At 43.4% G+C, this 15273-nt stretch overlaps 1 protein-coding gene and 1 long non-coding RNA gene across 2 annotated transcripts in view; one reads left to right on the top strand and one right to left on the bottom strand.

The window, feature by feature from the left end:
• LOC123577428 overlaps positions 1–15273 on the bottom strand; it is a 108082-nt gene that overhangs the window by 48310 nt on the left and 44499 nt on the right. The gene's annotated exons all lie outside the window — the stretch shown is intronic.
• Positions 4159–4975, top strand: LOC123577427 (nascent polypeptide-associated complex subunit alpha-like). The gene has a single exon (XM_045439710.1). It carries the CDS (start codon positions 4240–4242, stop codon positions 4816–4818), a length of 579 nt encoding a protein of 192 aa, XP_045295666.1. The 5' UTR covers positions 4159–4239; the 3' UTR covers positions 4819–4975.

Below are 15273 nucleotides of genomic sequence, written 5' to 3'. Positions count from 1 at the left end.
ATATTGCTGGATTCTATATGCTAATTTTTTCAAGAATTTTTAAAATCTATATTCATGAGGGACATTGATCTGTAGTGTTCCTAGTAGAGTTTGAGTAATAGGGTAAAATTAGCTTCACAAAATGAGTTGGGAAGTGTGCCCTCTTCATGTATTTTCTAGGAAATATTATATAAAATTAGTGTTAATTCTTCTTTAAACATTTTGTAAAATTCTCCAGTAAAACCATCTGAACCTGGAGATTTCTTACTTGGGAGTTTTAAAATTACTAATTCAATGTCCTTAATAGTTATAGGACTATTCAAAATATCTGTTTCATATTGAGTAAATTGTGGTAATTGGTGTTGTAATTGGTGTTGGTCTATTTCATGTTAGTCACTCCTGCTTTCTCTTGATTAATATTAATATAATACTTTTTCCAGCCTATTATTTTCAATCTGGCTATATCATTACATTTAAAGGGACGTGTGTGTGTGTGTGTGTGTGTGAGTGTGTGTGTAGGCAGCATATACTAGAGTGATGATTTTTAATCCATGTTGCAAATCTCTGTTTTTTAATTATTGTATTTAGATTGTTTGCATTTAGTGTAATTGTTGATATGCTAGGGCTTACGGCTACCATTTTTTTTCTGTTTTTTCATTCTGTTTTTCATTTCTCTTTTCTCTCTTATGCCTTCCTGTGGGTTACCTGACTTTTTAAAAATTCCATTTTGATTTACCTATAGCATTTTTCAGTATATCTCTTTGCACAGCTTTTTTTTTTTTTTTTTTTTTTTTTTTTTTTTTTTTTTTTTTTTTTTTTTTTTTTTTGTGGTTGCTGTAGGTATTACATTATATAAACTTAACTTGTCACAAGTTATGTCACCTTAACTTGTCACAAGCTATGTCACAAGCTAGGTCAAGTGAAGAATAGAGGCTTTATGTCCCTTTATGTTCCTTTATTCTCTCCCATTTATAATATAATTGTTTTAAATATTCCCCTTATATTCATTCAGAACCACTAAGATAGTATTACAGGGGCACCTGGGTGGCTCAGTCAGTTTTAAGTGTCCAACTTTAGCTCAGGTCATGATCTCATGGTTTGTGAGTTCGAGCCCTGTATTAGGCTTTCTGCTCTCAGCAGAGCCCACTTCAGATCCTCTGTCTCCCTTTCTCTGTGCCCCTTCCACATGTGTGTGCATGCAGTCTCTCTCTCAAAAGTAAACATTAAAAAAATAAATAAAATAAAAGTTGGGACTTTAAAAAAAAGACAGTGTTATAATATTGCTTGAATCATTAAAACATTATTTTACAAAAATTAAGAAGAGAAACCTATTATACTTACTCATATTTTTTCATACTGTTACTTCTTCCTGTTCTAAAGGTCCTCACTTTATTACTTACTTTCTGTTTAGAGAATTTCCTTTTGTCATTCCTTTAGGATAGTTCTGGTGACAAATTCTCATATTTTTCCTTCATCGGAGAATGTTTTCATTTTTTCTTTATTTCTGAAGGGTATTTTTGCTGGCTATAGGATACTAACTGCAGTTATTTACTTTCAGCAGTTGAAAATGTTGTGCCACTTGCTTTTCTGGGCCTTTATGTTTTCTGATGAGGAATACACCATAATTCAGATTGTTTTTCCCTTCAGGTAAGGTGTCATTTTTATCTGCCTGCTTTCAAGAGTTTTCCTTACATTTAGTTTTCAGTAGTTCAGTTATGATGCACCTTAGTATAGATGTCTCTGGGTTTATCCTGTTTGAGAATCATCCAGTTTCTTGAATTATAGGTTTATGTTTTTTGATAAATTTGGAAAGGTTTTCACCATTACTCCTTTTCATACTTTTTCAGTCCAACCCTCTTTCTCCTCTCCTTTCTGAACTCTGATGTCCCAAATGTTAGCTCTTTTGTTATAGTCCTACATATCTGAAGATATCTAAAGTTCTCATCTCTGTCTGTCCACTAATTCTTTGCTTTGTCTTCCATTCCACTGATGATCCCACTCCCTGACCTTTTTATTTTGGTTATTGTATTCTTTACTTCTGATATTTCCATTTGGTTCTTCTTTACATCTATGTCTTTGCTAAGTCTTTCTACCTTTCTTTGTTTCAAATATGTTTGTAGTAACCTGTTGAAGCATTTTTGCCATGGTTACTTTAAAAGTTTTCAGATAAGTTTTAGCATCTCTGCCTATTCTACACTGTGAACACAGTGAGAATTTAAGCAGAACTCTTTACATCTTTACATATGGAAATTCCTTCTGAATATTTGTGATTTTTTCCTTAAATTTTTAAGTTGTCATATGCACACTCACTCAACACAGTTTTTTTGGTACTTTTGTCCAAAACATTCAAGTTATTTAATATAGAAAAACCAATTTATTTCTTGTTATAGTCAGATCTTATTAGTTTATGTTATATTTAAATAAAGTAGGTAATTAAAAATAAAAGTAAAACTAACATACAGAGACTTAGGAACATACACAACTGATCTGTAGTAAGCAGACAATACAATTGGTATTGGAAAGTAGCATACCAGTTACAAGTGTTTATTGTACTGAGGGCATCAGTTCATATGCTTTACAGAGAGAATATAAAATATTTTTAAATGGAGGTCAATTAGCAGAGCTTCTATATATTTAAATATCATGATAATTTTCACTAATAACCAAATTTACTAAATGGGAGCCTACATTATTAATATCAGACAAAATAGACTTTAAGACAAGAAAAAGTACTAGAAATAAAGAGGAAATTTTTTATAATGACAAAGGTATCTATCTATATCTATATCTATATCTATATATCTATATCAGGAATATATTAATATCTCAGGAAGTAACATTTTTTGTCTGTGCCCTTAACAAGAGAGACCCCAGAATACATAAAGAAAAAACTGATGTAATTGAAAGGAAAAACAGACAATCCCAGTAATAATTGGAGATTTCAACATTCCACTCTTAATAATTGATCAAATAACCAGTTAGAAAGTCAGAAAGGACACATAAGGTGTGAATAACGCTATCAACCAACTTGACTTAACTGACATTTACACAACACTCTACCCAAAGACTGCAGAATAAACATTATTTTCAAGCACATGGAGCATTCTCCAGGATAAATCATATCCTGGAGCACAAAACAGGTGTCTATAACTTTTAAAAGGTTGAAATAATACAAAGTATGTTCCCTGACCACAAAAAGACAAAATTAGAGATCCATGACAAAGAAATAGGAAGAATGCCAAAATTTTGCAAATTAAATAACATTCTTAGGACATTAATCAATATAATAGAAAGTATAGAAAATCAATAGAGCCAAAAGTTGGTTATTTGAAAAAGTCAACTAAATTGGAAAACTCTTAGCCTTACCATCTAGAAAGTGAAAAAGAAAATACAAATAACCAAAATTAAGAATAAAGAAAGTATATCATTACTGACACTACAGAAATTTAGAGGATTATAAGAGAATATATGAACAACTTTATGCCATCAAATTAGACAACTAAGATAAAGTGGAAGAAATTCCTGGAAGTACACACATTACCAAAATTGACTCAAAAAGAATTGAAAATCTGAATAAACTGACAAAAAATGAAGTTGAATGAGTAATTAAATTTTTTCCCACAAAGAAAAGCCTAAGCCCAGATGGATTTACTGGTGAATCAAATATTAAATATTTAAAGAAGAAATAAAACCAATCCTTCACAAACTCAAGAAATAGTGGAAAGAGGGAATACTTGCAAATCATTCTATGATGACAGATTTAGCCAGAAATCAAAGCCAAACAAAGACGCCACACACACACACACACACACACACACACACACACACAAAGAAAACCAATATCCCTCATGAAAATAGATGCAAGAATCCTTAACAAAATATTAGCAACCCAAATTCGGCAACATATAAAAAGGATTACACACTATGACTAAGTGTATTTATCCTAAAAATGTAAGGTTGGTTTAGTATTTGAAGAAAAATTAATATAGTCCACCATACTAAAAGAATAAAGGACAACTCACATGATAATTTCAAAGAGAAATAGACAAACAGTAATAGAGATTTAAAAAATTTTTTTAATGTTTATTTATTTTTGAGAGACAGAGAGCAAGCATGGGAGGGGCAGAGAGAGAGGGAGACACAGAATCCAAAGTGGGCTCCAGGCGCCCCTCCACCAGGCTTCCTTCTGCAACAGGCGTGGGTCACGCTCTCGCTCGCTCTCTTTCTGCCGCCATTTTGGTTCCGCGTTCCCCCCACAAAATGCCTGGTGAAGCCACAGAAACCGTTCCTGCTACAGAGCAGGAGTTGCCACAGCCCCAGGCTGAGACAGGGTCTGGAACAGAATCCGACAGTGATGAATCAGTACCAGAGCTTGAGGAACAGGATTCCACACAGGCAACCACCCAACAAGCCCAGCTGGCAGCAGCAGCTGAAATCGATGAAAAACCAGTCAGTAAAGCAAAACAGACCCAGAGTGAAAGGAAGGCACGGAAGGCTATGTCCAAACTAGGTCTTCGACAGGTTACAGGGGTTATAAGAGTCACTATCCTCTTTGTCATCACAAAACCAGATGTCTACAAGAGCCCAGCTTCAGATACCTACATAGTTTTTGGGGAAGCCAAGATGGAGGATTCATCTCAGCAGGCGCGACTAGCAGCTGCCGAGAAATTCAAAGTTCAAGGTGAAGCTGTCTCAAACATTCAAGAAAAGACACAGACTCCAACTGTACAAGAAGAGAGTGAAGAGGAAGAGGTTGATGAAACAGGTGTAGAGGTTAAGGACATAGAACTGGTCGTCACAAGCAAATGTATCAAGAGCAAAGGCAGTTCCAAGCCCTGAAGAACAACAGTAATGATATTGTAGATGCTATTATGGAATTAACAATGTAACTGTCTGAAAAGGAGGACCCTTTTTTGGTGTTTCAAAAGAATAACTGCAGCTTGGTTTGAAATTTGTACTGTTTCTATCATTAATAAAGTTATGGCTTCTTGTTGGAAAAAACAAAAAACAAACAAACAAACAAAAACAAAGTGGGCTCCAGGCTCTGAGCTGTCAGCACAGAGCCTGACGTGGGGCTTGAACACACAAACCATGAGATCATGACCTGAGCCAAAGTCAGACACTTAACCAACTAAGCCACCAAGGTACCCAACAATAATAGAGATTTTAATACCTCAGTAGTTGCAGGAAAAGCTTTTGACCCATCCAGTGCTAATTTATATTTTTAAAAAAAGTTAATGCTGAGGGGCACCTGGGTGGCTCAGTTGGTTAAGCAGCCAACTTCGGCTCAGGTCATGATCTCATGGTTCGTGAGTTCACGCCCTGCATTGGGCTCCACGCTAACAGTAAATAATAAACAAACAAACAAACAAACTTAAAAAATAAATAAATAAACTTAAAAAAAAGTAAAGTTAAAAAAATGTATCCTGGGACAATTGGATATCCATATGAACTTAGACTCTTACCTCATACCATAAACAAAAATTAACTTCAAATGGATCACAGTCAAAAAGTTAAATGTAGAGTTAGCATATAACTTAGCAATGCTACTTACTCCTAGATATATATCCAAGAGCATTGAGAACATACATGCACACAAGACCTTGTACATAAATATTCATACCGGAAACAACCCAAATCTCTATCAGCGGGGAATGGATAAACAAGATGCTATAAACCCATGGAGTAATATAGGAATATTATTAGGCCATAAAAAAGAAATGAGGTTCTCACATGTGCTACAACATGGATTATTCTCGAAAACACTAAATCTGTGAAACGAGTCAGGTACAAAGGGCCTCATATTGTATGATTCCATTCCTATGGAATGTTTAGCATAGGCAAATCTGTAGAGAGAGAGAGTAGATTCATGATTGCTAGGCATTGGGGGAGAGAGGAATGGGCAGTGATTGTTTATAGGTGTGGGTTTCTTTTTTGGGTGATGAAATATTCTGGAATTAGACAGTGGCGATGTTTACACAAGTTTCTAATATGTTAAAGCCACTGAATTTGACTTTTGTAAAGGATGGGGAATTTATGGCATGTGAATTATATCTCAAAAAAGTTATTATATATATATATTTTTCAAATAGATCATAGAACCTAAATGTAAAAGCTGGTTACTGAGGGTTGGGGCTGGAACTTAGTTTTGACTGAAAATGGGCCCAAGAGAATTTGGGGGGATGCAGGAAATGTTCTAAAACTGGATTGCGGTAATGATTGCACAACGCTGTAAGTTTACTAAAAATTATTGGCTTGTTCACTTATAATGGGTGATATTTTATTAAAGTATAGTTGACATACAATGTTATATTAGTTTCAGGTGTACAGCATATTGGTTTGACAATTCTGTACATTACTCGATACCACAAAAAGTGTAGTCACCATCTGTCACTATACAACGTTATTATAGTATTATTGACTGTTTTCCCTATGCTGTACTTTTCTCTCCGTGACTTATTTTGTTACTGGGAGTTTGTACCTCTTAATCCCCTTCACCTATTTCACCATTTCCTCCCCTCCCCTTTGGCAACCACCAGTTTGTTCTCTGTATTTATGAATCTGTTTCTTTGTTTTGTTTGTTAGATTCCACATACAGGTGAAATCATATGGCATTTGTCTTTCTCAGTCTACCTTCTTTCACATAGTACACTACCTCAAGGTCCATCCATGTTATTGCAGATGGCAAGATTTCAACCTTTTTATGGCTGAGTAATATTCCATTCAATGGATGATTTTATGGTATGTAAACTTGACTTTGGTAAAGCTGTTCAGAAAAACAAACCCACTGAAAACAGAAACCAAAATGTCATAGTGAATACTGGGGGAAAGTTGGGGTGGGAAGTTAACTTAAAAATGAAATAAAGAAGGATGACCAGAGGGGCACCAGAGGGCTAAATGTTCTGTTTCTTGATCTCACTGTGGGTTACAGTTTGTGAAAATTCATTGAGCTATATTATGACGTGCAGGTTTCTGCTTGTATATTATATCACAATAAAAAGTTTAAAAAAAGACATTAGCACCTGGGAAGGGCCACACATGACCCAATTATGAGTTACAGAAGCTGAGAGGTTGTTCAGAAGTTGTACAGTTATTCTTGGGTCCCCATGAGATTTCTGCCCCTTTATTGCCTCTGTTTTATAATAACCTCCACTATTAGAGCTGGCCTAAACAAATGTGTTTCTTACTATGAAGAAGACTCACTAATACACCCACACACATAGTACCAAAATAGCAGCTCCAAAAAGGCTGGGAATTTTGTATATGGCTGAATCCCCAGTGCCTGGAACAATACGTGGTAATAGAGTAGGTCCTCAATATGTATTGCTTGAATGTGTGAACAAATGAACGAACAGAGAAATAGTTGTAGAGGAAAGAAGGTGCAGAGGGAAAGGTTTGCAAACACAGACATTTTTCAACGCAGCTCAGCCCACATTTTCATAGGGATCTGGATAAAAAGCGATGGGGGCCCTACTACGAAACGATTCTCTGGGGAATGTGAAGAAAGTATGGCAGAGGAGGACAACTGGGAGCTGGGTCTTGAAGGATGAGTAGAAGTTTGCCAGAGAAGGAATGGAAGGAAGTGGGACAAAGTACATTGTTGTGAAAGAGCCTAGCATTCTTTGGAAGCCTGAGAAGGCTCATGTGGCAGAAGTGCAGGGCTCATAGTTAGGGACAGGTGAGAGATGAGGCCACAGAGGTAAGCTTGGAGTCGATGGAAAAGGGTCACCCATTCCCAGCCAAGACATTTGAACTGACTCCTGCAAGAATCACAGCCAACAGAATTTTAAGCAGGGGGTAAATTTGCTTTTTAGGGGGTTCATTTTGGCTAGAGCAAGAAGAATCTGAATTCGTGGGCTCTCTTCTCTGTTGGTATTTACACTTCCTTGCCTCAATGTCTCTCGCTTTCTCTGCATTCCTCTCTTCCTTCTTTCCCTCTCTCCCTTCCTCCCTCCCCCTTTCTCTTCCCCCGCCTCTCTCTCATGTGTTTTCTTGTATAGCTCTCTCTTCTCTATTTCTTTCCTTTTTTTTTTTTTCCCCAAAACACTACCCTTTGAAGATATCTCTCAACCGCCTCCATCTTATCTGTCCCAAACAGCTTTCAGATTCCATCTCCAGGACTCATTTTCTCCAGGACACGACTCCCACCCAGGCTTGGGTCCTTCACAAACAAGTAGCTCAGGATTTCCTCTTGAACAACAAGCTGTTTGGGACCTCACCAGTGCACAGACCAGCTATCTGGAAAAAGGAAGAGGGTCTGAGCCACCCTCTACGGGGCACAGAGAAAGTGAGCCACCAGTTCCTGAGGCCTACATGGAACCAGTGAACTGGGAACAGCACACTCTCCTCTCAGGCATCCTGATACTGCTCACAACACAGATGGCACCAATGGCTCTGAAGCCACCACCCTTCCAGCCTCATCCAGGACAGCCTAATGCCTGGTTGCTTATACCTCTGACCTTCTGCTCTGCAATGTGTCCCGGCATGTGCCCACCCTCCTGAGTCACTAGACTACTGCGTCAGTACAGCCCCTCCTCCAAGCTGAGCGTGGGACTCCTCTCCAGGACAGTTCTCTCCCCTGAGACAAGGGTCAAGCTGCTCTTCTAGACATGACCTCAGAGATGTGCAGCAAGGGCCCGGGCCCAATTTATCACCACAGGGCTATAATTAGGTTTGTTAACATACAGTCCAGTGTAGTCTTGTTGACTAGGAACTTAATCACGTTACTATTGAGTTCCTGTACGCATTGCTTGGGGTGACTGTTTTACTTGTAGAGTTATAGCCAAGCCCAACGGGAGGAAATTAGCTTTGGACACAAGTTTGGAGGGGGGTTCTTTTTCCTCATGACTTTGTCTCCCTCCCCCCCCCCTTCCATGTGAAAATATTTAGCAAACAGTGACAATGATGAAAAACAGTAGGAAACAAAATGTTCTACATTAGTATAAAACATGAAAAATGCAGCAAGGACCCTTAGCGGTACAACATGTGTTATGCTGGCTGGCAGTCCATTAGCTCTGATAGACATTTCACTTACCTAAGTCAAATATAACAGTCTAGTATTCATTAATATAAGAAGGGGCTGTGGAATCAGAGCTACCATCTGGCTGGGCCGACAGAATAATCTACAACTCATGATTAGGTCTAAGGAGTGGGGTTTCACTTTAATCTTTCTCATTGCTCGAAATTTCCATCTGCGCAGTTCGGCACATCATTTTTCTTCAAGACAAATGTGCTGTTTTTCATGTTCCAAAATTAGATCAGAAGAAAACGATTAATCATGTCACGGCCTGGGAAAGGAAACAAAGCTCCGATATTCTGCGGCTCTCCCCTCCCCCCCGGCCCGCCCCTCCTCGGGCCCTGGACGGTTGCAAGTTTCGCTTTTTTCCCCAACCTCTGGGTTTTCAGCACAACTTTCGGAGACGCCACCGCCAGCCGAGAGGAGGAGGGTGGGACAGGAGGGCGAGGGCGCCGGCTGGGCCGGCTGGGCCCGCTGGGCCCGCTGGGGAGAGTCTGGGGGGGGGGGGGGGGGGAGGGTCCCAGGACCCCAGCCCGGGCGCACCCCCGTCCCCACCCCCGCGGGGCAGCCCGGCCTCCCCCACCCCACCCTCCGCCCCAGCCCGAGTCCGGGCGCTGGGCGCTGCCGCTCGCCCAGAGTGACAAAAGGGCTGCGAGCCTCCCTCCCGCGCGTCCCCCTCCCGCGGCCGCCACCGTCCTGTCTGTCAGCCTGCTCGCAAGTCATAACAAATCCCTGGCGCGGAGCTGAAGCTGAGCATTTGCCGGAGCGTCATGGGGATGATGAATGACCCGCAGGCCTTTGAAGTGCTCTGCCAGTTCAGCTGGGTCCGCGGTGCTGACAGAGAAATATACACAACAGCGTAACCAATAATGAGAACATTAAACATTCCTGCGCCGTGACAGGCTGACAGAAAAACCCAGGCTCCCATCAATCACGGCGCAGATAGAACCCTGACAACTGGCCCCTCACTGATACCCGCGGTCACCTTGCCCTCTCCCCTCGCGCGCTCCCGCCGGTCTCCCTCGGCGTCCTCCCTCCGGACTCCCCGCACCCCTCCTCCCCGCTTCTCCCAGCTTCTCTCCCCTAGCTGCCTTCCCCAGCTCCCCTCCCCCTCCTCTGCCGCCTCCTCTCCGTCCCAGGCCCTCCGAGACTGCCTTTGGGGCCTCGCAGAGGTCAAGTGAGGTTGGGGCCACTTCCATTTGGTGAGGCCGCCCCTGCTGAAACAATGAAGAAGTGTGAAGTCTTTAAGTTCACGGTTAACAATCTGTCGCTCTCAACCAGATGCAAAACAGTAACACAGTCACTGCATGTAAAACTTCATTTGGAAATAGTATTAAAAGTCTACAGTGAGACCCACATGAAGCCCTTCTCCCTCCTCCGCCAGGGGAGGGTTTCTCTGGGTGTCTTCCTGTGTCACTTTGGCAAGGGACCTTTCTCTACGTGCCAGCCACTGCCTCTTTCTTCTCTACTGGGTTTATCTGACTCGATCTGGTTTCTGATCTGCCTGAAAGGGGAAAACAGAAAAACACAAAGATCTCTTCCTTTTCCTCCAACAGGAAATGGCATCTGCCCAGATAACGCCTATTGGATGGACCTTGGCCCAGTTCCCTGAGGAGCAACCTGTGACCTCTTAGCCACTTTTTGGATCCCGCGGGGCTCCCAAGGCAACTTGGTTTTGGCTGCACTTTCCTGGGCTGAGCCTCTACTCCCACCTTGTAAAGGTGAGGCAGTTCTGCATGTCCCCCCTCCCCCACCAGATTACCCCTGTCAGGGCCCCCACCCCACCCCACCGCCACTGGCCACCAAGGGCTCATGGAAAGAGCCCTGGGCCAGGGGCAGTGAGAAGGCAGGGTTCCAGTCCTACCACGAGAACCTGAGCAAGGCCAGAATTTCCCTGTACTTCTATTTCTTCATCCACAACAAAAGAGTAGAAGTCCCTACCTCAGGCCTCTTGCAGGTCTCTTTACCTTCTCCAGATGCAAACCGTTATTTTCCTTTTATTCTTGCAGCTTGCTTGCTTGCTTCCTTTCTTCCTTTCTTTCCTCCCTTCCCACCCCCTTCCTCTCTTTCTCTCTTTCTTGTCTTTTGGGGCGAGACAATTTCCTTGACTTTCCAAAAAGTCATGAAAAACTAACTCCCTGCAACTTCCACACACAGGTCCAGAGATGGTGAGTGGCAGAGAGGGAGGGTCACTTCCTGGGCATCCAGGGACCAAGGGTGTTATAAGGACCCCGGCTGGAACCTGGGGGGAGGAGGTGGAGAGGCACATAGAAACCTACTCTGTAGAGCCCACGCTTTGAGGAAAGGCTCAATCGTGAACATGACACTTGAAGCGCATTTGCATATTGGTTTATGTGAGCCAGCTCAGGTGTGAGGAAGAGAACATCTGCTCCATGCCCTGGAGTATCTTGTCCTTTCCTTTCTGCCCACCTGGAGAGGCCAGCTCTGTTCCCGCCACCTCTAGGACAAGTTTGTTCTGATTGTCCTGGCCCACAATGCCCTTGCCCTTCTCCAAGGTCCTAGGACCCCTGGCCCAAGTGAACATCTTGCCTGCCCAGCTATCCTTAAAGCTACTTGAGGGCAGGGATGGTGCCATGCTCTGCCCTTCTTTGGATCACCTGGGATGAGCACAACACCTTGTTCTGAAACGCCTGCTACACCCACAGCTCTCTTCTCTGAGTTACTGCTCCTACCAGGCCTGCTCAAGGGGAAGACCGCAGAGGCCATGTGTGTATGGACCAGCTGAATGGTCCAGTAGTGAACACCTATCCCTGCAACAAATCAGATTCTCTCTTCCTTGAAAATTTGAACTCAGCCACAGGTGGTATCAGACTTCTAAAAGTTACTAATATTTGGGGTTGAGGCAGCCATTTTGCACCATTGTAGATGCTGAAGGCGGGGGGTGGGGAAGCTGATCCTCAAAGAAAAGCAGAGGAATGAGGAAGTGGGCAAAAAGAAGCAGATACAAAACACCAGACAGACCCAGAAGACAGCATGCCTTCAATTCCTGACTTGCTCATTCCCATCCTTTAAGGCCTTGTTATACTGCTTTCTGCCCATGGATGCCTGGGAGGTAGGTGGCCACTAGAACCTGACCCAGGCCTGGCCAATCATTCTACCTGGTCTTTCTGCCTATAAAGATTGGCTCAGGACAGGCATGTGACCTAGGCAATCAGAGTCCTTCCCCGGGATTTTATATATTTATTCTGAAAGAGAGATAGTGCCCATTCCTTTCAGATTGAGAATTATAAGGCTAGGACCCCAGAGCTCCTAGTGACTTGGTGGCTGCTACCTGAAAAAACAACTTACTGGAGGAGCAAATGATGCCAAACAGGGCAGTGCAGCCCGCTAATGACAAGTCTGATGGCATCTTCAGGTCCCTGGATCCAGTCAAGCCTGAAGCCTTGTTACCTTCAGCCTTCACAACAGGTGAGCCAATACATTCCCTGTCTTGCTGCAACTTGTTTTCATTTTGTTTTTGCCACTTGCAATCCAGAGAGTCCTCAGGGGTGTTCAGGGGACATGTCATACTGGTGTTCAGGGGACATCGCGATTTAGGAGGATTCACCTAAAATCAATAAATGCTCCTATTCTTTGTTTACATATATGTACATGACTAAGAATCTGCTAAGGCCCATATGAAGGAGGGCTGCAGTGAGCCTTCTTTGGTCCTTTCCTGACAGTCTTCCCTGTGACCTCACCCTCATGCCACGTAGTATGTAGTGTTCCAGGCCCAGGAGACTTGCATGCTGAGCCTATGGTTTGTCCCCACCTCCAAGCAAGAAGGGGACAGGCATTCAGTGAGTGGTGGTCCTCCCAGCCTCTGAATAAACCTGTTTGGCCTGTCCTCCCTGCCAGCCCAGCAGGAAGCCAGAGCTCAACCTGACCCCTGGTCCACCTGAGACAGGTCCCAGATCCCACTCTCCAGACATGCTTTGATCTCCGAGGTCCTTTGGGGCCAACAATGGGCCTCTGGATATTCATCCTCATTCTAATCCTGGTCTGATGGGAAGATTCCTGGATGAAAAGTGGCATGGGAGAGACCGGGTGCAGCAGCAGTTAAAGTGAAAAATGACGGGAGGCGTTTACTTGACGGCAAGCTTAAGATAGGACAATCTTATGTGATGTGACTACTTAAAAAAAAAAAAAAAAAAAAAAAAGATGAGCCAGGAAAAACTGTAACACAGGCAAAGGTAATGAGCAATCAGGAAACCTGGTCATTGAGGAACAGGGGAAGGACCTCAGGATGGAAAAGTGACATCTCCATCAGCAGTGAGTGTGAGTTGGCACATGCTGCTTCTTCAGCAAATGGCTGTGAAAGCCCCAGGCACAGGCCAGGTGCACAGGTGGCACTCAGGACTGTTAGCTTCCTCCTTTCTTGTCCAGTCCTCATCCACCAGGGTCAGAACCAGAGCCAATGAGTGGACCTTACAGGGAAGCAGACTTTGTCACAGTCTGAGAACATTCTGACAATTCCAGTTGTGCAACAATTGGAATGGGCCCCTTTGTAAGGTAATGATCTCCCCATCCCTACAAGTATTCAAGAAGCGCCTAGATGGTTACCTCCATGGGATGCCACAGAAAGAATCCCTAAATTGAGTATGAGTTGGGCTTTTAGGGCCCTTTCTCAATTTGATGACTTCTATAGCCTCATCTGTTCCCTCTGTGAAGTAAGGATGAGCCTCTGTTCACCACTGGACTTCCTCATCTTTCCAAATTTATGGGTGTGGCAGTTGGATTTTGCAAAAGTGGGGCTGGTTGTATAATGGCCTCAATGACATCTCCTGTCCCATAAACCCTTCTTACAGTATCACCTTGCCTCTCCCCAGGAAGAAGAAGTAATTCCTTTCCCGTTCAATCTGTGCTGGCTTGTTACTGCTGCCATGAATAGAATGTGGCAGAAGTGGCACTGCATGACTTCTATGGCTATACTAGAAAAGGCCACGCAACTTCTGTCGGCTCTCTGAGGGTGACTGTTCCTGGAATCCAGCTGCCATGCTGTGAGGAAGCCCAAAGTAGCCTCTGCAGAACGTTCATATGGAAACTCCAGACTTTTCCAGATGATTCCCTCAGCCTTTGAGTCAGCCCAGCCGAGGTCCTCAGAGACAAACCATTCTCACTGTGCCCTATCCAAATCCCTGGCCCACAGAATCTGTGATATAATAAAACAGTTTGGGTGCTTTATTATGTAGCGATTGTACCCAAACAGTAGGGGTAAGATGGCCAGGAGGCCTGTGGGCAGGAGACAAATCTCGGGCGGGGACCCAGTGCCGACTCAGCTATTATCGTCTATTGTACCTTGACTGCCTCCCCAAACAAGCCCTCTCTCCAGCCAGGTTTTATCCCAGTTCAAAACCTAGGCCTTGCCCCTAACAGAAACAGTCCTTGTTTCCACCCATCCCGGCCACTCTGGCCCACCAGGTAGCAAGAAGTATTAAAAGTGTGGGATTTGGGGGTGTCTGGGTGGCTCAGTCAGTTAAGAGTCTCACTCTTGGTTTCGGCTCAGGTCATGGTCAAATGGTTCGTGGGATTGAGCCCCATGTCAGATCCCCCCTTGGGATTTTCTGTCTCTCTTTCTCTGCCCCTTCCCCCACTCATTCTCTCTCTCTCTCTCTCTCTCTCTCTCTCTCTCTCTCAAAATAAATAAATAAACTTAAAAAAAGAGTGTGGGAGTTTTGCCCAGAGAAGACCCACCCCCATAGGCCCTGTACCTGTGCTGTCCTTTCACAGCCCTGGGGCAGCAAAGTTTAGGGCAAAGTGCTTTCTCTTCTGACTCCCAGTTAGACCTCCACCAATGAATTCAAACTTTGAGTGAATACCCCCTCTTTATCCTGACCCCACTTTCTCTGGGCAGCATTCTACCTTATCACAGGTCTTGAATCCCTCCTTTTTCCTGGGCTGTCCTAAGGCTCACCTGCCAGGGTTACAAAGCAGGCCAGGGCTCTGCAGGCCAAGGGGAGCCAGGTGGTGGCATGTCTGAATGTCCATGATGTCTGTGACTGGTGAGGCGGGGAGAGCCCACAATGCAGAAGGCAAGGTTCAGCTCCTGACTGACCCCACTGGGGCCTTTGGGAAGGGAACACATTTGTTACTAGATGAATTGTCAGTGTCACTGCTTGGGAATTAACAATTCAAAAGGTTCTTCATGGTGATGGAGGATGGTGTGTAAAGGCCCTGAACGTGGAGCCCAATAGCACAGGCCTCTCCTGCAGCCCATCTCCCAACATCACCTACAGCTCTGAGACCCCAGGCCCAGACACACTCTGTCTGCTTTCTCT

This window comes from Leopardus geoffroyi, chromosome D2 (genome assembly GCF_018350155.1).
Source record: "Leopardus geoffroyi isolate Oge1 chromosome D2, O.geoffroyi_Oge1_pat1.0, whole genome shotgun sequence".
NCBI classification, from domain to species: Eukaryota; Metazoa; Chordata; class Mammalia; order Carnivora; family Felidae; genus Leopardus; species Leopardus geoffroyi.
This window is presented reverse-complemented; position numbering and strand designations above follow the sequence as displayed.

What these genes read in the sequence shown, in the direction of transcription:
- LOC123577427 (XM_045439710.1), top strand. Translation starts at nt 4,240, where the DNA reads ATGCCTGGTGAAGCCACAGAAACCGTTCCTGCTACAGAGCAGGAGTTG.